Source organism: Phascolarctos cinereus, unplaced genomic scaffold (assembly GCF_003287225.1).
Source record: "Phascolarctos cinereus isolate Bilbo 61053 unplaced genomic scaffold, phaCin_HiC Scaffold_3;HRSCAF=262, whole genome shotgun sequence".
Lineage (NCBI taxonomy): Eukaryota > Metazoa > Chordata > Mammalia > Diprotodontia > Phascolarctidae > Phascolarctos > Phascolarctos cinereus.
In genome coordinates, this window is record NW_027555736.1 from 203,312,410 (window position 1) to 203,335,769 (window position 23,360).

Here is a 23,360-nt window from a genome sequence, read left to right on the forward strand (position 1 = left end):
GGCATTCCATATTCTGGCACCATCATACATATTTGATCTTCTTATCCTCTATTACTCTACTCTACTTCACTCCATATACCTTATGCTTCAGAAAAAATTAACTGTTCTCTTTCCCCCTGAACATAACCAACTCAGTGGATTATTCTCTCCCTCACCATCTTTCCCTGCTAAATTTCTAAGCATCCTTTAAATCTCAATACAAATGCTGCCTCCTCTATGAAGCTTTCACTGGTCCTCACTCAGTAATACTGCCTTACCTCTTGGACTTTAAAATTAAAGTTTAGTTTGTAACTTTCTAAGGCATTTATCTTAAATATTGGTTATTTTAACTATATGTGGTGTTGTCTCACGTCCTCACTGTTCTACAAACTACTTGAGGGCAAGGTCTATCTCTTATCTAAATTTTTCCTACTAATACCTAAGATAGTGCTTTGAATCCAGTAGATACTTAATATATTGATTTTTCTTATTGTGATAAGTTCACATAAATCAAATTATAGGCAAATAAAGACAAAACTCATAAATTGATCTATGACCTTAAAAGAATTAAGAACCTAACAACCAGCCTTATCAGGCAGTAGGAAAATAACTCAAAATCCATAGTATCCGGACCCCTTTTCTCACCATTTCTCATACTTTAATACATCATCTTGATTTGTTGAAACTAAAAGCAAAAAAACTTACATACTTACATTTCCAAAGCTTACACTGTACAACATAACTGGAAATATCTGGTTTTCAACTATAAACTTGTGGAAGTTGGGTGCAGTAGTTCACTCACTGCTGCTGTAAACAACATGTGTAAGTCATTTTTCTCCCTCTTAAAGAAAAAGCCAGCAGCTGCTTGCTAATTTTTTTATTGTGTTATACATTGCCAACTTACATATATCATCTTTGTTTGGAGCTTTTTAGGAGTTGCAATGCTCCCAAGAAGTTCAGAAATACATTAGCCTGTGGCTTAATAAAGCACAAACTGATCTGAAGGTTGTGTTGTAAATTTCCAGCTTTCAAATAAACTATTTCTCTAAAACCTAAAAAATAAATTTCCAATATTATGTAAGGAAAACTTTGAAAATTATATCTTACAGGCTGACAACAAATAAGTACAACTGTCAGAAGTATGTGACTTCCTAGATATGTGGCCCACAGCATCAATTACCTCTTTCCGCCAGAGTTTCCCCTTCCCCCCACCCCAAACAGGAACATGCTTCTCTTTAAATACATTGGTGTGATATTTATGAAATCTTATAAATAGTTTTGGCAAGTGGAAGACCTTTTAAATGACATATAAGGTGAAAAAAATCTTATTACCTTTGAAAAACACAATTCAAAAGTTTTTAATCTGATTTTAGCATTTTGAAATAATTCTGATTACTGCTCTCCAAGCCACAAGCTTTTTTTTCTATTCATTTGGCAACTGTTTTGACAATCTTTTCTCCAAATAGATGGCATTTCCCTGTTCAAAAAAGAAAAGTGGAGAGATTTTGCCATGGGAAAAAAAGTTAATTTTTTCAAACAGTTGGTTGCAACAAAACCATTCTCTCCCTTTTTGGACCAAATTTTTTTTATCCATTATAGAAGCAAGCAGAAATCAAGCAGTCAAATGGTGCATTATCATGTTTTGATTGTTTTAAATTGTGGCTGGTTAAATTTTAAATTGTAGTATAGTGGTTAAACAATTATGAATGTTGTGAAAAACTGCGGCTTTTAAGTCAGAATTCAACCACAAACTTCCACTAGGCTTAAATACAAGAAAGTAGTGAAATCACTTTTAGGCCCAGCAATGTTTAAGTACTAACATTAAAACGGTATCCCTTCTGATAAAATAATATATGGCTTACTTCTAAAACAATATACACTGGCATCGTGCCAGACACACAGTGAGAGCTTAACATTTTTTTTCATTCTTTTTATTCATTCACTCACTCATTCATTCATTCATTCAACATTAAGAGTTTTCAGAAGCATGAGATGTCAGAAAAGCATGACGCTGCCACTTAAAAATATTTAACCTGATAATAACCACTAACAATGGGAAGTTAGTTGCAATAACACACATCTAAATCAGTATAATTTTAAAGACAATTATCATTCAAATGATAATTATGTAAAACTGCACTCTTTATTATGGTAGCTAAGTAGTCACTGCATAACTACATAACTACTTTTACACTTATTTTAAGTCACAGGAAAGAAAAAAACCTAAAACAACTTGGGCTAGAGAAGGAATAACCCAAAACGTTATCATTAGTCATTCTGACATCCATCACACATCTCTTTTGTGATACAAAAGAATGAGAAAACACTTCTGCATACTCCCCATCTTCCTCCCTCCAAAATAAAAATTTATATGTCCTAAGTTTTCTTTAAACATTTAGGAAATGTTTTTTTTCTGTTATTCCAAAGAAATGGTGCTTCAACACTAGTAGGAAACATTTTCATTGACTCAAAGTATCATCACAAGGTGCATTTAAGAAACAAAACTGGAAAGAAGAGATTTACACTACTGTGAGACTTCAAAAATAAAAAAAAAAAGTTTAAATAAGTTTTAAACCTATTGCTTCTTTGGTATATTCAAGACATGTAATGAATTTCCAAAAGGCAAATTTCAAAAACTATAAGAACTCTTTCGTTATTATTCATAATCTTTAAGATGTTTTCAGGCTAGAAAAGAAATATGAGTGTTGAATGGAAAAGTACTTTAACTGAATAAGTTTCAATTTTCACAAAATTGATTTCAACTTCTAAAGTATCCCAAAAAAAACCCTGAATAAATTTTACACAAAAAGTGGAGTTATATTCAGTCCACTGAAAAAATTTAAGTTGAACAACTGTATCTTTTAATCTTCATTTAAATAAATAATTTTTTAAAAAAGCTTGTATTTATTGTTTTGGAAGATTCTATACAATCTTGTACTTTAAATATGTTCTATAACAGTAAAAATTTCATGGGGTAACAATGGAAAACAGTAATAGAATAGTGTGACAGTTCTAACATAGAACTTGAATGACAACTTCCATAGACTAAACAAGGAATGATAATAAAACAAGTTAAATGATATCTGAATATGAGACAGCATTGCCCTAGGTTACTTAATTTTGCAGAAAGGCAATTTCTACCTATCCACATATAATTAAAAATCTTCCAGTCTGTCTCACAGAGTATAAAGTATACAGTCAATTATAGCAAAATTTACAAATAACTGGTTTCAGTTTTGGCATTAACCGTCTAGACCTATTTACATATTTGGATAAGTATCTTTTAACTTTTCATTTCTATACAGATGTTTACATTTTAAATCCACATGGAAATATACAAAAATGGCAAGAAATGCGTTTTTAAATGTACATCTTCAACTACTAATACAAATATTAACATCCTGATACAATCAATTAAATTCCAGGTTGGCATTATTTCTTTGTGAAGGTTTTATATAAAATTAAACAAATACTCTTTCTCTAGTTTCAAACTCTTAGTGCTGGTGGTCTAGATTGTGTCACAGTCAAAAACAACCATCAGGAAAACTTGACTTTCTTAGATTAGTGTGTCTCACAAAAAACCCTTGAATCAGAAAAAAAATGATATCTTAACACTAAATGTACTGTTACATAATTAACTTGTATACAATTACTAAACTACATTACTTCATCTATTTGTTAACTACAATTATAACAGAATTAGACATGACACCAATTGCCTCATTTAAAAAAAGCTAATGATTACAAGCCAGTAAAAAACAAAAATAGGGAATTTCTAATTTGGACAGACTCCTTAGAATTTCAATTTAAAATGGTTTCTTTTTGCATACCAGATATTAGTAATAGGCCACCCTTTGGAAATATTAACTCTCAGAATCAAGCAGCACATTCCATTTTGGCATGGTTTAACTCTGTCATAATTTAAGAAAGGAAAAAAATCCTCAAATCTCTTCTTAGGTCTGCCCACATTAAGTGCTCTAGAGTGGTTTAGAACATGCTTTGATTCTGATTTCTTCACTACACAGAGAAGTCTAGAATTAGTCTACAAATTCCTGTACTTCGGCTACTAACAATTTTTTTCCCCTAAGAACCAAGACAAACCAAATTTCTATCAACTAAAAATGAGCTTGCAGAATCAATAAGCAAAAAAGCAAAAGCAACAAAAAATACTGAGCAATGGGCACTTGATTTGGGACATATACAATTCCCAAAAGCATTCATTACTTCATAATCAAATTTAGAGAAATAAGTAAAAAATTCAAACAAATATATGACTTTTTTCTAAAGGCCTCTTGTGGTAAGGTTATTTACAAATAGTGTTTATGACTTCTTTAAAGTGCTATATCTTAACTCAGCTTTCAGCATCATCTATTGCTTTAAGAGATCTTTGAGCACAGCACCAGCACTGTTATCAGGTAACACTGGCAGAGGTGTAAATGTAGGTAAAGCATCTGAAATGGGCTTCATAAGCAAGTGCCCGGCTCCACCAGCTCCAAGCACAGCTGGGGTAATCAGAGGTACAGCTGCAGAACGTGGTGCCAAGAATGGATTTACATCTGGCCTTCTACTGGTTCCAGATCCTTTTGTATCTAAGATATAAAAATACAATTTACTTAGCATCATATTCTTAATAAAAATCATTTCATGCTAGCATAAGCTTATTCTCTAAATGTAATAAAATGACAAAATTTGACACATAATTTACAGTAACATACATGATTAATGCACATGAATTCTCAATCTATTTTTAAAAGGAAGAAGAGCTAGACACTAATAAACTTTTAAATTCAATATCCATATAAATTTTAACCAGTGTGATATTCAGCACATTTTTAATGCTCTAACTGTTCAAAAGAATACCTGCTTCTTGACTATACAAATGGAGATGCATACATTTGAGAGGTAACTAAAAGTTCCACAGTACTTACGCAGATATTTTAAAATAAGGACTGAATGAACATACCAAAGGGAAATATGTATGGTTTATAATATTCATTACTATTATTATTTATTATTATAATATTATCCTCCAAGGAAAGGGAGGGTACACTCAAATTCTTTATTGTGGTAGGGAAGTGATGTGAGTTTTTATGCCACTAGAACTCTAGGTCTGGGAAAGTCTTAACCTGGAAAAGCTTCAAGTGGTCTGCTATCCTACTTAGGTTCAGAGGGGTTAATTTACATTTAAATATCATTTAATTTCAATAATACAAAACTTGGTAATGACTAACATGTAAAAAGGCTCCAATTTTTATATTTATCTGCCACCTTCCTACTAAAAAAGATAAGATATCTGAGTTTAGATTTTTCTAAACAATAAGAAAAATACAACTCTTCAATGAATCTGTGATCCTATCAATGTAAATATTTCATCTAAGAGGAAAGATCACAAGCAATACATACATTTTCATCCTACGTAATTCTTGGTCATGTATTCCCATAAATGTTCCATAGAGGACCTACCAAATATGCTCCAGACTTTCTTCTAAGTCTTTAACATTTCATGATACAAGTGTAAGTACTTATGTTGTCCATCTGTTACCCTTTTTCATCACACATTTTCTGGTCATTCATGTTATTTCTTCCTTGCAAGTCACTGTTGATAATGTCTTACAGTCTATTTACAACCACCACATGCATTTCCATTGCCCCCTTTTTTTTATCATCACCAGCAAAAGCCCAATTTTAGGGAAAAGGAAATTCTGTTATAGTACAACCATGGAACAACCTCAAAATGCCAAATCCTGAATGACCAAGCATAAATTATTCTTAATTCAAACTGTAGCTATAGTGCAAACACCAAGGGTTTTCATTAGAGCACCATAAAACATCTGAACCATCTATACAAGAGAGAACAATTAACATTTCCCTCCCTATAAAAAGGATATTTTCAGTTAAGGTATAGAATAACCTGAGTGACCACTGAAGTAATTTTTTTTAATATCACAGAGTGAAAATTCCTCTGTCTTTTTGCTTGGATTGAGATGTGTGCCATGCAATTTTTAAAAACTAGGAAGTATGCAATAATCAGTGTCCTTATATTATTTACAACATAACACCCAGGCTTATAGAGGTTAACTTTTTTCTGGACAGGGAGAAAAAGAGGATTCCAAAAACAAATCTCTTCAATGACAACTATTTTCAGTGGTAATCAGGTCCATAGGACACTAGATCAAAACTGTGTCACCTGAAAGCATTTTATATCTATCTATCATGCCTAGATCAGTTGAGCTGGTCTGTACAATCTTTGTGGGTCTGAATCCCAGAACAGACCTAATAAGCTTTAGAGAGAAGAAAATGGCACCATTCCCTGACCAAAGCCTTCACTCCTAATTCTGGGATATACCACACACTAACCCCTTTGTTTAAATGGGAAAATCAGGTGACAGGACAGTTGAATCAACACTAATTCATCCACATGACTACAATGTCAAGTCTCAGATGGGTCCAGCACATAGTAGGTATCTAACAAACTTTTATTAAATTTAAAATACACCTTTTATTGAACATACTTTCAGACTTGGTTGCTTTATTGGTTAGCTTTGCTAAACTATGTTTTCCTCCTTTAACTCTTTGTTATTTGGGTGACTAGGTGGCACAGTGGATAGAAAGCTGGGCCTGCAATGAGGAAGAGATGAGTTAAATCTGGCCTCAGATACTAGCTAAGGGAGCTTGACTAGTCAAGTCACTTCACCTGTTTGTTTTGGTTTCCTCACTATAAAATGGCGATAATAGCACCCACCTCCCAGAACTGTTGCGATAATCAAATAAGATAAAGTGCTTAGCCTAATGTCTGACACATAGTAGGAGCTATATAAATGCTAGCTGCTATTATCATTTGTGACTATGAATGACTGAGTGAGCAGCAAAGTGGCTTCAGTGGATAGAGTGCTGAGCCTGGAGGTAGAAAGAACTGAGTTCAAATCTGGCCTCACTAGCTGTATGACTCTGGGCAAATCACTTAACCTCTGTTTGCTTTAATCCACTGGAGAAAGAAATGGCTAACCACTCCAGTATCTTTGCCAAGAAAATCCCATATACAGTATGGTCCATAGGGTCACAAAGAGTCAGACGTGACTGAACAACAGAACAACAACATCGCTAAGTGGATGAGGGGAGAAATAATAGTGATATAAAAACAAAAGTCATTAATAAAAATTTAAATAAACCCCAAAAAGCATACATTCAAGAAACATAAGTCAGTAACATTTTAGCATGCAATTGCATCATTCAAGGTAAAAACTTAATAAATACTTGTCTATTATGTGCAAGGCAGGGAGAGAAAATGTGTTTCTTTTGCAATTTCAAAAACAGTAAACAAATTTAAATGACATTCCATTTTAGTTAGCATCACTTTAAAATATAAATAATAATAAAAGTAAATATTAGTGAGGCATCAAGGCAAGCAAATACAGAAATAACCTCAGAGTCAAGAAGACTTGGGTTCAAGTCCCACCTCATATACTGCCTGTGGAACTCTGGACAATTTACTTAAACTCTCAGTGCCCCATGCAAATTCTCTAAGACTATATAAATTGCAGAAAAGGAACTGAAATGTATTAGTCTTGATCAGCAGCTCCCCACGCAGACAGAATTATATACTAAATCCAAAAACTCTCTCTATATGTATATATATATGTATGTATTATATGTATTGTGTGTATATACACACACACATATATATATATGCATATATGTATACACATATGGAGAGAGACAGAGAGAGAGAGATGTTTTTACCTGTTAAACTGCCTGATGCAGTATTAGTTGGTTTTCCCCTTTCTGGTGAATCTAAAGGTTTCATATCATGAACAGAGAGCTTTGGTGGAGGAAGACTTGGACAGGATTCTGTCTCCAGAAACTTCACAAAGAGTTCTGAAAAAGACTAAAATTTAAAAAGTGTTGTAAAATACTGCTTATTTTTAAATTGTGTAATTTTAATCAAAATCTAAATGTTTGTTTCAATGAGTAATGCTTGCTTTACAACATGAATATCACAATAGAAATTTCAAGATATAAATAAGAATATCTGAAGGTAATATTCCTAACCGATATTTCGTCATTCTTGTCCATCAGATGCACTTCACACCTTCAAAATTTTTTAATTCCTTACACTCACAGGCAACAAAAACTATGGCGACATTCTCCTCCCCTTCAATCCTCTTCCACTGCCACATTGCGTGGAGGTAACTAGCTTTTTGGAAAACGCTTAAACAAGCATGATGAATGTACAGATTAAATACTTCTTCCTTCACATGTCACAATCCTTCTGTAATTTTAGACTATCTTCCAGAACTCTTACAGCTAAAACACTAACCACTGTGAACCAGACGCCTAACGGGCGAGTTTCTTGGATCTTAGAGAGGCTGATCCACACTCAGAAGATAAAGCATGCTTTGCTGAGTCCATTCTCCAAGGCTTTCCAGCTTGGTAAGACTTGCCAAAGCTTGTGCTCTGCTGCCATAGCTTTGAAGAACCTAGGGTTGTCTCCACATCGTGATGAGGCATCAGAAAAAAACTTTGGTAGAAAAAGCAGCAAATGTTTGCAATGACCCTATCGAGTTGTATGAAAGTCTCACTTTACAGATGATGAAACTGAAGCATATGACTTGTTCAAGGTCACATAACCACTAAGTGGTATCCATGGACTTTAACACAAGTCTTTTAACTCCACAGAATCAAAAAGTGGAAGGGGGCTTGAGAAGTCACCTACTCCATTATTCTTTGCAATGCATTAGCCTACCTTTCTACGAGCATTATATGACAAAGCAATGAGAATAGTTGTCATTTTACTACCCATATGTAGAAAGAATAAAGAAGTTCTTACACTATTGAACATTGATTGCTGATTTGGTCTCAGAGGTGTGCTAGGTACACTTTTTGATCCTCCTCCACCAAGCCATCCTGCCATCCATCTAGTGACACCACGCTGATCTTCATTCAACAACTAGAAGATTAATTTTAAGACATTACTAATCACCATAATATCAGGTCACAAAAATAAGAATTTGTTATATCTGATTTGAAATTATAGTAAATGCTTTATCCCAACCTGACTTCTGGTAAATATTAATTGGTAAAAGCTAGATTTATAACCAAATATAATCCAAACAATCCCTCCCCTCTTCCCACAGATTCATTTCTATATAGTTTTAATTGTGTCTCACAATGACAACTGTGTCATTCTAAAATATGAGGTGACTTCTGAAAGCTGTCGCTTAGGTTCCATGATGCTGCAATTCTGTGGTTTCTCTCATTTCCATATCCATCCTGTTTCCTCTTCCTCCTCTCACCTTCTAACACAAAGAGGCCTCAAAGTTTTAACCTTGGACTGCTTCATTTTATATTCTCTCCTTCCCATGATCATCATGCATTCCCATAGTTTCAATTCAATATTTATCAGCTCTTTGAAGATTAACTCCAAAACTGATATTGGAACTTTTCAAAGACCTAATTATATTTCTAGTTGTTTCTGAAAATATCCACCTGGATTAAGGTTGTATTTCGTGCCAAGTATAAAACCAGACAAAACTGAAGTCCTCATTTTCCCCTCAAGTCTATTTTTTATGAGAAGAAACTTTCCTTACTCTTTTGCTGAGGTAGGGAGTCCATAAAGTATGGAATATTACCTATGATGTCAGGGTTTGTTTCTGATGTATTAGTTAGTTTTATTGATTTATTTTTTCTCCTTACTCTTTTTCTTTTGTTTTTGCTTTTTTCCTTTATAAATTCTTTATTATAGCGGATGCCTCTCTAAGAAAGAAGAAAATAAAAACAAGAACTAATAAAATTTTATTTTCTGAAAAGTCTATCTCTAGGGATGGGACCATCATCCTCAGACACACAGGCTTTTAAAAACTTGAATTTTTTAAGATGCTCCCCTTTACCACATGACTTTTACTTCTGCAATATCATACAGATTTAGAGTTGGAAAAGGACCTTATAGGTCATCTAGTTTAACCCTTTCATTTTGCAGTTGAGAAAATTGAGCTCCTGAGAAGTTAAATGATTTATCTGCCCAAGGTCACATTGGTAGTAAATGGCAGAATCTATATTTGGACCTAGGTTCTATGATTACAAATCCAATCTGCTTTCTACTGTGCATATTTCTCACATCTACTGACTTCTTCCTACTCCTACTGTAATCATCTAAATTCAAAACTCATAAACTATTTTCTAGTCTTCCTGCCTTTAATCTCTCCCCTCTACAATAAATCATTCAAAGTAATTCAACTCAACAAAAATTCATCAAATGCCTACTGTGGACCATGCTACACTAAGCTCTAGGGAAGCTACAATTCTAGAGTACTTTAATGTCAAAGTCCTAGTCCTCACGCATGAGGTCTGAAATGGAGACATAACAAATAACTATAATAAATAATATATGATAAATTCACTGAGTACAAAACAAAGTGCTATATTAGATCTCAGGGGGAAAATGGGTACTACTGGGGAAATCAGAAAAGAATACACTGAAGGAGTAGCATCTGAATTAGGCACTAAAAGATGAACAGGAAAAGAGTATAGTTCAAGTGTAGGCAACACAGTAAACTAGTAACATTGAGGTGGAGGGAGTAGTTTGCTACAAGGCAGTGTATAAGGAAGGAAGTAATATGAATTAAAGCTAGAAAGACTAAAGGGGTGCCAGACTATGGAAATCTCAGAATGAGGAAAAAAAGGAGTATAACTTTCACTCAGGTAGGTAGTAGAGAAATTTCTAAACAGAAAAATTATATGGCCAGACCTCCATAATACATAATTTCACAGAACAAATCCCTTTAATAAAAAATATTGGACTCAGTCAAAAGGCCGCACCTAAGGACCTAAAAGGCCACATGTGGCCTTCGCAGGTTCGCCACCCCTGATCTGATGACATCTGAAAGTAATAAGGAAAATAGGTGAGTTGTGGTTTTGTGTGTGCTTGTTTTTGGAGAGGGAGAAGAAAAGAACCAAAAAAGCAAATTTCCATCTTAGAACACAACAAGATGTTTATATGAAGTTGTAAATCTCTATTACCATACCACTTGCTTTTTAGAACATAATAAATCTTTACATTACTTTCAAACTGTCTTGCTTGTCTGTTCCTTCTGAACTTTGTTTTGTTCTTTTCTCTATATCCTTAAAAATTTTTAAATAGGCTTTTTTCATCTTTTCTGCATCACCATTGTTTTGACTTTGGAGAACTAGATTTTAGCTATGACGTTCTTGGGACTTTTCCTTTTCAGGTTGCTTTCTGGAAGTAATCAGTGGTTCTTTCCATCTTTACTTTGCCCTCTGGTTCTAATAGTTTTCGTTTATTATTTTTTTAAATACAATGTAGTAGCCAGGCTTTTTTTAATACCAGAGAATTTTAGAGAATCCAATTTAAATCCTCTTTCCCTGAATATCTTTTCCAGGTCAGTTGTTTTTATTATACAAAATATCTTACATTTTTGTCTATTTTGTTGATCTTTATTTTGTTCTAACATATCTTGTCTCATGGAGTCAGTGATTTCTCTTTGGTGTATTCTAGTTTTTAGGAAGTCCATTTCTTTGTTAACTTAGATAACTTATCACTTTCTATTCTAAGCTATGTATTTTCCTTTGAATTCTTTCCTCTATAATTTTTATTTCATTTTTTATTTATTTCTTCATTTCACTTAGTCCTAATGAAAAATCAACTCTGCAGCTGTTACAGAATTAACTCTTTCCAGGAGTTCTATATATATGCAACAACTTTTTTTTAACTCTTGCTGTTTGATTTTTAAAATTTACATTTATTGTTTTAAAATTTTGAGTTCCAAATTTTCTTCCTCACTCCTTCCCTGTAACCCTCCTTGAGAAATCAAGGAATTTAATGTTATACATGTGGGATTATGCAAATCATATTTCCATATTAGTTATGTTATTTTAAAAAAAAACCCACAGACAAAAAAAAACCCAAGAAAAATAAAGTTAAAAAAAAAAGTATGAGCACCAACCTTGCAGTTAGAAGGACCCAAGTTCAAATCTGGTCCCAGACCAGACACTTGACACTTACTAGCTATGTGACCCAGGGCAAGTCACTTAACCACAATTGCCAAGCCAAAAACAAACAAAAGAACAAAAAAAAAGTATGCTTCAATCTATATTCAGACTCTATTAGTTAAATCTCTGCAGGTTAATAGCATTTTTCACTATAAGTCCTCCGAAATTAGATCACTGTGCTGCTGAGAAGAGCACAATCAATCATCATAAAATACTGCTGTTATTGTGTACAATGTTCTCCTGCTTCTGCTCACTTCATTTTGCATCATTTCACCTAAGCCTTTCCAGTGTTTCTGAAAGCATCCTGCTAATCATTTCTTATAGCATAACAGTATTCCATCACAATCATATATCACAACTTGTATATCTATCCCCTATTGATGGGCATCCCATCAATTTCCAATTCTTTGCCATCACAAAAAGAACTGCTATAAATATTTTTGATCATATAGGTCCTTTTCCTTTTGTCTTTTTTTAAAAATCTCTTTGGAATACAGACCTACCTTTGCTGGGTCAAAGGGTAAGCATAATTTTATAGCCCTTTGGGCATAGTCTCAAATTGCTCTCCAAAATGGTTAGACCAGTTCACAACTCCACCAACCATGTGTTACTGTCCCAATTTTCCTACATCCCCTCCAATATTTGTCATTTTCCATTTCTGTCATGTTAGCCAATAGGATAGGTGTGTGGTAGCACCTCAGAGTTGTTTTAATTTGCATTTTTCTAAGCAATGGTGATTTAGGGCATTTTTTATATGACTATAAATAGCTTTGATTTCTTCATCTGAAAACTGCCTGTTCATATTCTTTGATCATTTATCAATTGGGATGACTCTTATTTTTATATATTTGAGAAAAGAGGACTTTGTCAGAGAAACTTACTATAAACATTTTTCCTAGTTTTCTACTTTCCTCCTAATGTTGGCTGCACTGGTTACGTTTGTACAAAAATTATTTAATTTAATGTAATCAAAATTACCTATTTATATCCTATAATGATCTCTATCTCTTGTTTGGTCATAAATTCTTCCCTTATACACAGATCTGACAGTTAAACTATTCCATGATCCCTTAATTTGCTTATGGTATAATTTTTTATGTCTAAACCATGTAATCCACTTGGTTATCTGCTTCCATTTTATGGGTGAGTTCATCCCATTCACATTCACAGTTATGATTACTAATAGTATATTTCTCTCTCTCTCTCTCTCTCTCTCTCTCTCTCTCTCTCTCTCTCTCTCTCTCTCTCTCTCTCTCTCTCTCTCTCTCTCTTCCTCTCCCACCCTCTCTCTCCCACCTTCTCAAAAGTGTTTTACTTCTCAGATCTTTTCGTGCTGGCCAAGAATTGGAAACTGAGGGGATGCCCATCAATTGGGGAATGGCTGAACAAGCTACAATATGTTGTAACAGAATATTACTGTGCTATAAGAAATGACAAGCAGTGTTTTCAGAAAAACCTGGAAAGGGTTACAGGAACTGATTCAAATTGAAAAGAACCAGGAGAACAGTGTACACAGTAACAGCGCCATTTTATGATGATCAACTATGAATGACTTAGTAATATGCTGTCAGCAATACAATGGTCTAAGACAAGACAATTCTAAAGGACTCATGTTGAAAAATACTATCTGCCTCCAAACTTAGAACTGATGTTGTCGAAATACAAACCAAAGCATACTGTTTCTCATTTTCCTTTTTTTTTGTTATAGTTTCCTTGCACAACATGACTAATATGGAAAGGTTTTATGTACATGTATAACCTATATCAGATTGCTTACTGTCTCAGAGAGGGAGGAGGGGAAGAAAAGCAGGAGGGAGGAAGGGATAGAATTTAGAATTCAAAACTAAAGAAAAAGATTATTAAAAATTGTTTTTATAAAATGTTCTAAATCACTATTGATTAGAGAAATGCAAATCAAAACAACTCTGAGGTACCACATTACACCTATCAGATTGGCCAACATGACAAAATGGGAAAATGATAACTACTGGAGAAGATGTGGGAAAACTGGAACACTAATGCATTGTTGGTGGAGTTGTGAACTGATCCAACCATTCTGGAGAGCAATTTGGAACTATACACAAAGGGCTATAAAACTGTGCATAGCCTCTGACCCAGCAATACCGATTCTAGGTCTATATGACAAAGAGATCTACAAATGGGAAAAGGACCCACATGTACAAAAATATTTATTGCAGCTCTTTTTATGGTGGCAAAGAATTGGAAATTGAGGGGATGCCTATCAACTGGGGAATGGCTGAACAAGTTATGGTATATGAATGTAATGGAATACTATTGTGTTATAAGAAATGATGAGCAAGCAGACTTCAGAAAAACCTGGGAACACTTGAATGAACTGATGCTGAGTGAAGTGAGCAGACCCAGGAGAACACTGTAAACAATAACAGCCACAATGTGCAAGGACTAACTTTGATAGACTTATCTCTTCTTAATGATGCAAGCATCCAAGACAACTCCAAAGGACACATGATGGAAAATGCTGTCCACATCCAGAAAAAGAACTATGGAGTCTGAATGCAGATTGAAGCATATTATCTTCTGTCTCTTTTTTCTTTTTTTTTGTTTTTTTTTCTTTCTCATGGTTTCTCCCACTCTCATTTCTTTTCCCAACTTTCTATCTCTCTTATTTGATTATTAAAATCCTTTTTTGAGCTCTTCCAGAAATTGGGGGGGGGGGGCAGGAGACCAATTCACATTTTTCTTTGAGGCTTTGAATGTACTCGTTTTGACATTATTGTCTTCTGAGTTTGTATTTTGATCTTCCCTGTCACCACAATAACATTCAATGGTCAGGTTCTTTTCCTGTTGTTTACTCATTTCTCTAACCCATTTCTTGACTTTTAACTTTATGTTAAAGTTGGGCTCTACTCCCAGAATGGAGGGGCACTGTCCCAAGCTTCAGGTTTTTTGTGCTGTTGTTTGTAGAGCTAGTTCTAGGAGGGTCTGTAAGTTTTCAGTTATTCTAAGGTGGTATGATCTAAAAAGAGGTGTGGTCACTGCTCTCCTTGTCACTGCTCTGTTCTGTAAGTGACCACAAGTACTCTTTTCTGCCCTGGAAGTGGCCAGGGTCCCTGTTCCTGCTAGTGCTCCTCCTCAGCCTAAGACTATGATGACCCATAACCACATACGGGCAATGTAACAGAGTCGTACTCCTGGTGCCAACAAAGGATCCTCTATAATCTCCTTCTGACCAGTTTTCTGACCCCGTTACCACATGTGGGCTAAGAGCTCTAGAAGCTGCCACTGTAGATTCAGTTTCCCTACCCCCCACCCCCAGCCTGCTGATGGTTTACCAGGGCATGGCCTGTATTTCACTATGCTCCACTTTCACTCCAGTGAGACACACCTTTCCTGCTGACCTTTTAAGTTGTCTTGGGCTGAAAATTGTTTCACGTGTCCTTTGGTTTGTTTTGCTGTTTCACAATTTGTTTTGAGGCATTATTTAAAGTTGTTTGGAGGGGATTTGGGGAGAGGATCAGGCAAGTCCCTGCCTTTACTCTGCCATTTTGGCTGTGCCTCTCTCCAACAACTTTTGATACTTCACTTTTTTTGTTTGTTTTGTTTTGGTTTTTAGCTCATCTTTCCATCTTTACTGGAAAGACATTTTTATTTTTTCACCTTTCTAGAAGTTCAGTTCTTGAACTAGGGCTTTATGCCCAGTTCTAAGCTTTTTCCCTGATGCACTTTTGGGTGGACTGATCAGCCCCACTTAGTCTAGCTGACCTACTCCTCCGAAGTTTAGGCAACCCCTTCCTTCCCTGCCTCCTGCCCCAATCTTGAGATTCACAGCATTCTTCAGGGCCTTCTCTATAATTTCAGGACAGAGTATTAGGAACCTCAGAGCCCCTGGACCTGGGCTGTTTTGGTCAGACTGCAATGGCAACATGCTGGTTATTGCCCCCTGCTGTTCCCTGGTGCTTTCAGCGCCTCCACCTTACAACTCCTCATGCTTTCTACTTTTGCTGCTCCAAGACAAAAAAGTCCTGCTGGCTACATATATGCCATCTCTGTCCATGCTGAGAGGCTACCTTGCACTGACACTGACATTGCTGGTGCCCCTTTTCCTACTATCTCTGGGCTTCTGGCTGACTCACAGAGTTCTGGAATGAATAATAAGCCTTTTACTGTAGTTCTCATTGAATTTCTTTATAATTATTCAGCTTAGTACACACTTTACCAGAGTCAGTATTTATGGGAGCTGGACCAACTGCCTCTCATTCATGTTGCAATCTTGGCTGGAAATAGAAGAGAATGAGTTGGAAAGGGGGAAAAGCAGAGAAAAGATACTTATTAGGACAGTAATGAAAGTCCAGGTGGATGGCATGAACCCTAAAGCTGGATTATTGCAGGAAGAATAGAAAGGAAGGGCAACATACTAGATATTGCAGAGAAAGAATCAAGATTTGGTAACTGATTGGAAAAGCAGAAGTATGAGTCAGTCTCAAACAACACTCAAGTTTCAAATATTAAAGACCAGAAAAATGGTAGGACAGCTAATAGAAATAATAAAGTAAGAAGGAAGATCAAGGTTAATGGGAAAGATAATAAGCTTAGTTTGAGGTAAAACTGAAACATTGAGGTAAAAATTTCTTATAGACAGTCAAAGATGTGGGTCAAGTGCTCAGGACTGAGATCAGGACTGAAGAGGAAGCTCTTGAAAGCACTTTCATCTACACAGCGGTGGTAATTAAAAGCTACAGGATAAAGGAGACTGTCAAGTGAAAAAGTTCAAAAAGGAAAAGGGAAAGAGTAAAAAGTAAACTCTGAAAACAGCCAACTTAGGGCAGTGGGCAGCCAACAAAGCAAACATAAAAAAGTGAAGTTAGTGAGGCAAGAAACTCGGATGAATATAGGTTTTTTGAAGGCAAAGGAGAAAGTCCCCAGGGGAAGAGGTGATGATCAAACACTATAGAGAGGTAATACAGGATGAAGAATAAGGGAAAAAGCCATGAATTAGGAAGCAATTTATGACCTTTGAGAGAACAATTTCAGTAGAATAGATGCTAAAACCAAATTGTAAAGAGTCAAGGAGACAATGTTAAGTAAGAGAGTAGTAGCACCAGGTATAGATAACATCTTCAAGGAATCTGACAGTAAAAGAGACAAAAAAGAATAGCAAATGTACAGGACTGAAAAATCAAGAGGGTTTTTTTGTTGTTTTGTTTTTACAAGGACATTTAAGAGGTAATCATGTTATTAGGTAGATGGAAAGAGCCAGTGAAGATTCTTAAAAGAGACTGATGCTATAAGGTCCCAGAACAGCAATTATTCCATAGGACTAAGGGCACAAGTAAAGAGACTAGCTTTAGTGAAATGACTAGGCATTCCTCAGTGGGTGAAAATACTGAGAGGAGGTGAGTTGAAGGAATTTGGGGGGAAAGATTTCATTATCTCCACTGAACTGAGAGTCTGAATCATTTATTATAAGAAGAAAAATTCAGATTATTCACTGTGGGAAATTTTAAGAAATAAGTAGAGAAGGAAGATTCTGAGGGGTTAACTGGTGCTAAACACCTAAGATTTGTAGTGCTGCAAATGTAGACTGCAGTCTACTAATTTTTCTAACGCAGCACTAACTGATTATATCATTCCTCTACTCAGAAAGCTTCAGGGGCTTTGGTCTATGATTCTACCTTTTACTCTCATTTCATATTATCTACCTTCACATATTCTAATATTTAAGTCAAATTGTTCCCCCATCCCCCAACTCTGTCATTATTCTCTTTTATTCTGCTATCTCCTGGTGCCTTGTTAATACAATCTCACTAGGCTAGAATTAACTCTGCCTACTACCTTCCTCCCCACCACCAATTCCAGTCTTCATTTTTAGCCTGTTCAAAATCTCAGTCTGATGCAGTATCCTCCAGAAACCTTTACTGATTCTTCCCCTTGCCACCCAACCACACCAGTTGTAAGCAATCACTTCTTCCTCAAAGCATATTGTTTAGTTCCCTTCTCTTCACTTTTCACATTGTCATATATGACTCTATCAGTATATATTTGTGTATCCTTTAGTAGACTGTAAGCTCTAAAAGACAGGAACTATCCATTTCATCTTTGCATTTCCATAGAGCTTTATACAAAGGAAGCATTTAATATGTTTGCTGAATTAAATTAACTTCAGACTACATGAATGAATCTTCTGTAGAAAAGAATCATGGGGGCAGTTAGGTGGCGCAGTGGATAGAGCATGGCTCTGAGGTCAGGGCAACCTGAATTCAAATCTGGCCTCAGACACTAGGTGTGTGACCCTGGGCAAGTCACTTAACCCCAATTGCCTCACTATCCCTCCCCCCAAAAAATCCTATCATTTCACATTGATCTAAGTAAAAATATTCTTCCCACTTATATTTAACAAGAAACAAAATTCTAAATAAGCAACACTTTCAGTTTTAAGCTCATTAAGACTAGATTTTATTTTTATTATTACCTGTTCCATTTCCTCTTTTTTAATTCCCAGGATGCTTCCCATTAATCTTAACACTTCGTGACGTTTATTCTTTGGTGTATGGAAATGTCCAACAAAGAGGTTTCTCATTAAAACCCTAAAAGACAAAAAAAAGTTAATCTAGATCAACTGCTATGTAAATACTAATTCCAAAACAAACATCACTAAATGTATTCTTCCAAGCACCAAATATTCTTAGCTACTCTCCCATTTTCTCATCCTAGTAAATTTAATTAAGTAAAAAAACTCAAATCCCACATCCCCCTATAGATAATAACTTATTAAATGTTAGACAGCCATGTTTTAAAGTGAAAAAACCAGCTCTAAATTAATTTGCAATGTATATGCTGGTTTTTGCTTATTATTTCCCATAACATAAACATCTCAAATTTCCTTAAGAAAAACAGGGAACTCTAGGCCCTTCAATTATTACCTTGTTTATATATCCACAATTATTACTGAGTAACAGTAAATACTGAATGATTCTCTCAAATACGTGAATAATAGCAGTTAAAATCTATGGTTCACAAAAATGTTTTCTTCTCAATGACCTGTTATACAGAGTACAAATTCTAGGCAGATGAAGAACCTGACATAGAGTAGTTAAGTGACGTGTCAAAAATAAACATAAAAAATAATAAAAATAACTAACTTTATATAGTGGCTTTAAGGATTGCAAAGCACTTTCCATATATGATATGTTATTTCCATATATTATCTCAATTGATCCTCAAAACCACTTTGCAGGATAGGTGCAATTAACATCCAGATTTAACAGATGAGGAAATTGAGGTTTCTTCAGGATAAGTGACTTATCAATGATCACTCACCACTAAGTGTGAGAGACAGGATTCAAATCCATGTTCTCCTATCTCTAAAGTCAGAACTCTTGCCAATATACCAAAGGCCCTCTTTAATCACATCAAGATTTGAATTCAAATCATTTGACTCCAAGTTCCACTATATCAGCCTGACTATAATGCCCCTGAACCAGTGAGTCTGAGTAAGGTGAAACAAGTGCTTTTTTCAACAATATTTTAAGATCTGCAAAGTGCTTTCCTCACAATGATTCCATTTTCACAAAGAAAACCTGAAGGCTAAAAATATGAACAGAATTTTTCTATTTTGCTTTGAATTTCTAATAACATTTTAATGCAATAATAAAGTTTCCCAAAACATTTTAGGGTGAAAAAATATTGCAAAAGAGGAAATAATGAAGTATCTATGCTATTAAATTATTATATAATTAAATAACTATATAATATTTACATCATAAAGAAAACACAAATTAAATGAAAATGTTGAATAAATTACATGAAACAATATTAATACTTATCTGCATATGGCAATTTTTTAAACTTTAAAAATCACTTGTTGAATAAAAACAAATCTCAACATAACGTGAAATACAACAACAAATAGTAAAACCCCCTTACTTGTCCACTTTTCCTTCTGTGCTATTTATCAGGTTCATCAATTTGTTCTGTACATCATCTAACATTTCCTGACGGAGAACACCTAAAGAATTTTTAAAATATAATAAATATATCACTGTCATTTTGTAACAAACAGTACATTAAAAATAATCAAATACAATAAAATTTATACAAATTTTACTTTGAATCTTAACATTTATTGTATATGATTGTGTTTAGCTCAACTTTTCCCCTTGTATTGGAAGAATTTGGAGAGAATTTGAAATGAAATCAATAAATCTATACAGTAGCTCCAAATTATTTAATTCATGTCAGGATGAAATGATTAAGGCAGTAAGGTATACGAAAATGTTCAATAGTACATTTTAGGTAATGTTTTTCATCTTCTTTGGAAGCTCAACTAAGCAAAGAAGAGAGTTTTCTCATTTCTTTGCTGCATTACAAAGTCTGGCAAACACTTTTAAGCGTATTAGAAATATCAGTGGCAGTCCCAGAGCCCTTTGGTAAGTGCTGGGAAATGGAAAGGATTCTTTGTTTTACTTTATTCCATTTTCCCGGCTAGACCTTGCTCTTAGTAGGCTGTCTAGGAAGGCTGTCTAGTGGAACTAAGAACATGGCCCAGGATACAGCTGGTAGGACAAGGCACCCTGGTTAAAAAGGCATCACCTGAAAGTCAGGATGTTTGCTCTAATATAACGAAACTGTAATAGCTTGCCACTGGATTAAAACAAACTTCATTTTTTATTTTTAAAAAAGAAATTCTTACTATATAAGGGAAACCTACAAAACTTTGAAGATACAGATGGAATTATCATGGATATTTCCTAGAATTACTTTCCATAAAGCCAGCTATATACTAAAGGGCCAAAGAGACTTTTGTATTAAGAATGTCTCATAGCATCAAATTCCTTGTTTAAACCAGTAACTTAATAAACTAAAAATGTCAGCTGAAAAAAGTACTTAATCAGTCCAAGTTGGGATAGGAAGTTATCTCTTTTCAGTACAACAAAGAACAAGATAAAAATCTCAAATATGATGTACAGATGGTCTTTCAAAATAAGAAATACCCCCATATCCCACAGAACTAAGGTGACCCACCATTCTTCTTTTGTATTTATGCTATATTTCCTATTAATTTTCATAGAATCACAGAATGGCAGGATTTTAAGTGTCCTCAGAGATCAACTACTCCAACCCCTTATCTAACACAAATTCCACCTACAATATTCAAGTAGCCATTAAGCCCTTTGCTTAAGGATTCTAGAGTGAAAAGGAACCCCCTACCTCCTGGGGAAGTCAATGTTTTATATAGCTCTAATTGTTAGGAAAATTTTCCTTACTACAACTGACCTCTCTACAACATTCACTTTTTAAATTTTTTTTTAAATGATTGTAATTATTCATTCACTTTTCATTATTAATGAGGCAAAATTCTGGTTTGAAAGAAAACAAATATAAAAGCACTAATTTCAGAATAAAACTGTATTACATATGTATTTACACACACACACACACACACACACACACATACACATACACGCCTAAGTCTGGAGAAATTCACTCCACTAGATGGCCGATCTAGAAAGATAATGGCTATTTTAGCCACAGAAAGTCATTAATGCACAAAAGCGTTTCAATGTACATTTAGGGGAAAGTGCTCATGTAAGCAGAATCAAAAATTCCTAAAGTAATAATATCCTATAACTGTATAACACTTTACTGTTTATAAAATTATCTGACATCTATTCTCCTTTGTGGAAACCTCAACCTTGAGCCCTGCTTTCCTGGCTGTCAAACCCTTTATCCTAGGCCATTTCACAAGAGGTCCCAGGCAGGCTCATTTTACTTCTGGCTTGACTTCTCTACCTCCACACCAACCACCTCACTCCTATCCAGGTATCCTTTCTGCCCCTCTCTCTTTCTAGCTCCTGTCTTCACCCATTAAAATATAAACTCCTAGAAGTAAGAATGTCTTGTTTGCTTGGATCTGTATCTCTAGCACTTAGCACAGTGCCTAGGAAAGTAATCATTTAATAAAAGCTTTCTTCCTCTATCTTCACAATAATCCCCGAAGCAGCAGATAAGTATGAATGTCCTAGAAGTACAAATATTTTCCATCTACCTCAGTTACAAAATCATAAAATTTTGGAGCTAGATATAACCTTACATGTCACTAAATCACAAAATCACAGCATCAATTAATCAGCAAATATTTACTAAATACCTAATATGTTCCAGGCATAAAGAAAAGACAAAAATAAAACTGCACTCAAGTTCCTACACTCAAGAAGCCAACATTCTACAGGATTTACATTCATACATGACTTGAAGTCCACCTATTCCAACTTGCTCATTTTATACAGAAATGGTGGATCAGACCATTAAAATAATTAGTCCAAGCTCACACAATGAACAAACAGTAGCAGAGCTAGAATGTGAACATAGTTCCTCTCATTCCAAATACAGAGCTTTCTCCAGTGCATACAAATCAGTTGCATTCACTTTTCTACCCATTTCAAGGCCCAGCTCCAGTCTTTTCTCCTTCAGCTGACCACAGAGCAAAGTGAACTCTCCCTCTTCTAAAGTTTACAGTATTTGTCTTACCATTTGACACTTCATCACAAAATGCCTGCTCATGTTATTTAATTTTTCACGTGTGTGTGTGTGTGTGTGTGTGTGATTCTTATCTCTAATAGATTTGAAAACGGTCCAAATCTTGATAAAAGAATAGCAAAATTCATTTGGAAAAATTCAAGAATATAGAGGGAAATCCTGAAAATAAGTAAAGATGAAGGGGGGAGAGAAGGAATTTTCTAACCTCAAATAATATTATACAACAGCAGTTATCAAAACCATTTGTTATTAGTTAAAAAAATAGCTAGATCAATGGAACACACTAGAAAAGGGAAAATCAGAAGCAATGGAAATTAATAACTCAGTGTTTGATAAACCAAATGGAAAAGAAATGCAAATGATAGACTACAGGTAGGTCTAGTCCTGCAAAAACCTGCTAACCCAAATTAAAATTTAAAAACTTAAAACTAACTTTAGGCCCAATTACAAGTTGGAAGGAAATGCCCATCAGTTTCCCTGTAACATTCTTCTCCTAAAGCAGTGGAGCTAGGAAGAAGAACAGTTGAGCCCTCAGTCAGCTGTACCTCCCACTTACTCCTATAATTGGCATAGAAGCCTCAGATCTATACATCATGAACACTTTCTTCAAGAAAAGAATCAGCTAAGAGCTTCAAATACCATCACAAAATTGATTGTATTTTAACATACAAGAAATGATTCATTAATGATGTAGGAGACAGTCTTGAATCAGCTATGTAAAGTCAACCCACAACAACTTGCTACAGCAAAAAATCAAAATTAGAAGCTCGAAGAAAAAAATTTTAAAAATATGTAGTACACAATCTATTCAAACAAGTTACTGATAATGAAAAAAAACAGACAAAAGGACATAGACA

The 23,360-nt window shown here is 34.7% G+C and overlaps 1 protein-coding gene across 3 annotated transcripts in view; it reads right to left on the reverse strand.

Annotated features, from left to right (window-relative positions):
• Nucleotides 1–2,103: 2,103 nt before the first annotated feature.
• Nucleotides 2,104–23,360, reverse strand: part of TRIP11 (thyroid hormone receptor interactor 11) — a 96,912-nt gene continuing 75,655 nt past the window's right edge. For all 3 annotated transcript variants that reach the window (XM_021004266.2, XM_021004265.2, XM_021004267.2), the window contains exons 17-21: nt 19,891–19,972; nt 18,437–18,551; nt 8,807–8,926; nt 7,720–7,864; nt 2,104–4,568 (exon numbers count right to left, since the gene is read on the reverse strand). In XM_021004266.2, the coding sequence (XP_020859925.1) occupies nt 4,348–4,568; nt 7,720–7,864; nt 8,807–8,926; nt 18,437–18,551; nt 19,891–19,972 (683 nt within the window). In that variant the 3' untranslated portion in view covers nt 2,104–4,347. The remainder of the gene's footprint in view (nt 4,569–7,719; nt 7,865–8,806; nt 8,927–18,436; nt 18,552–19,890; nt 19,973–23,360) is intronic.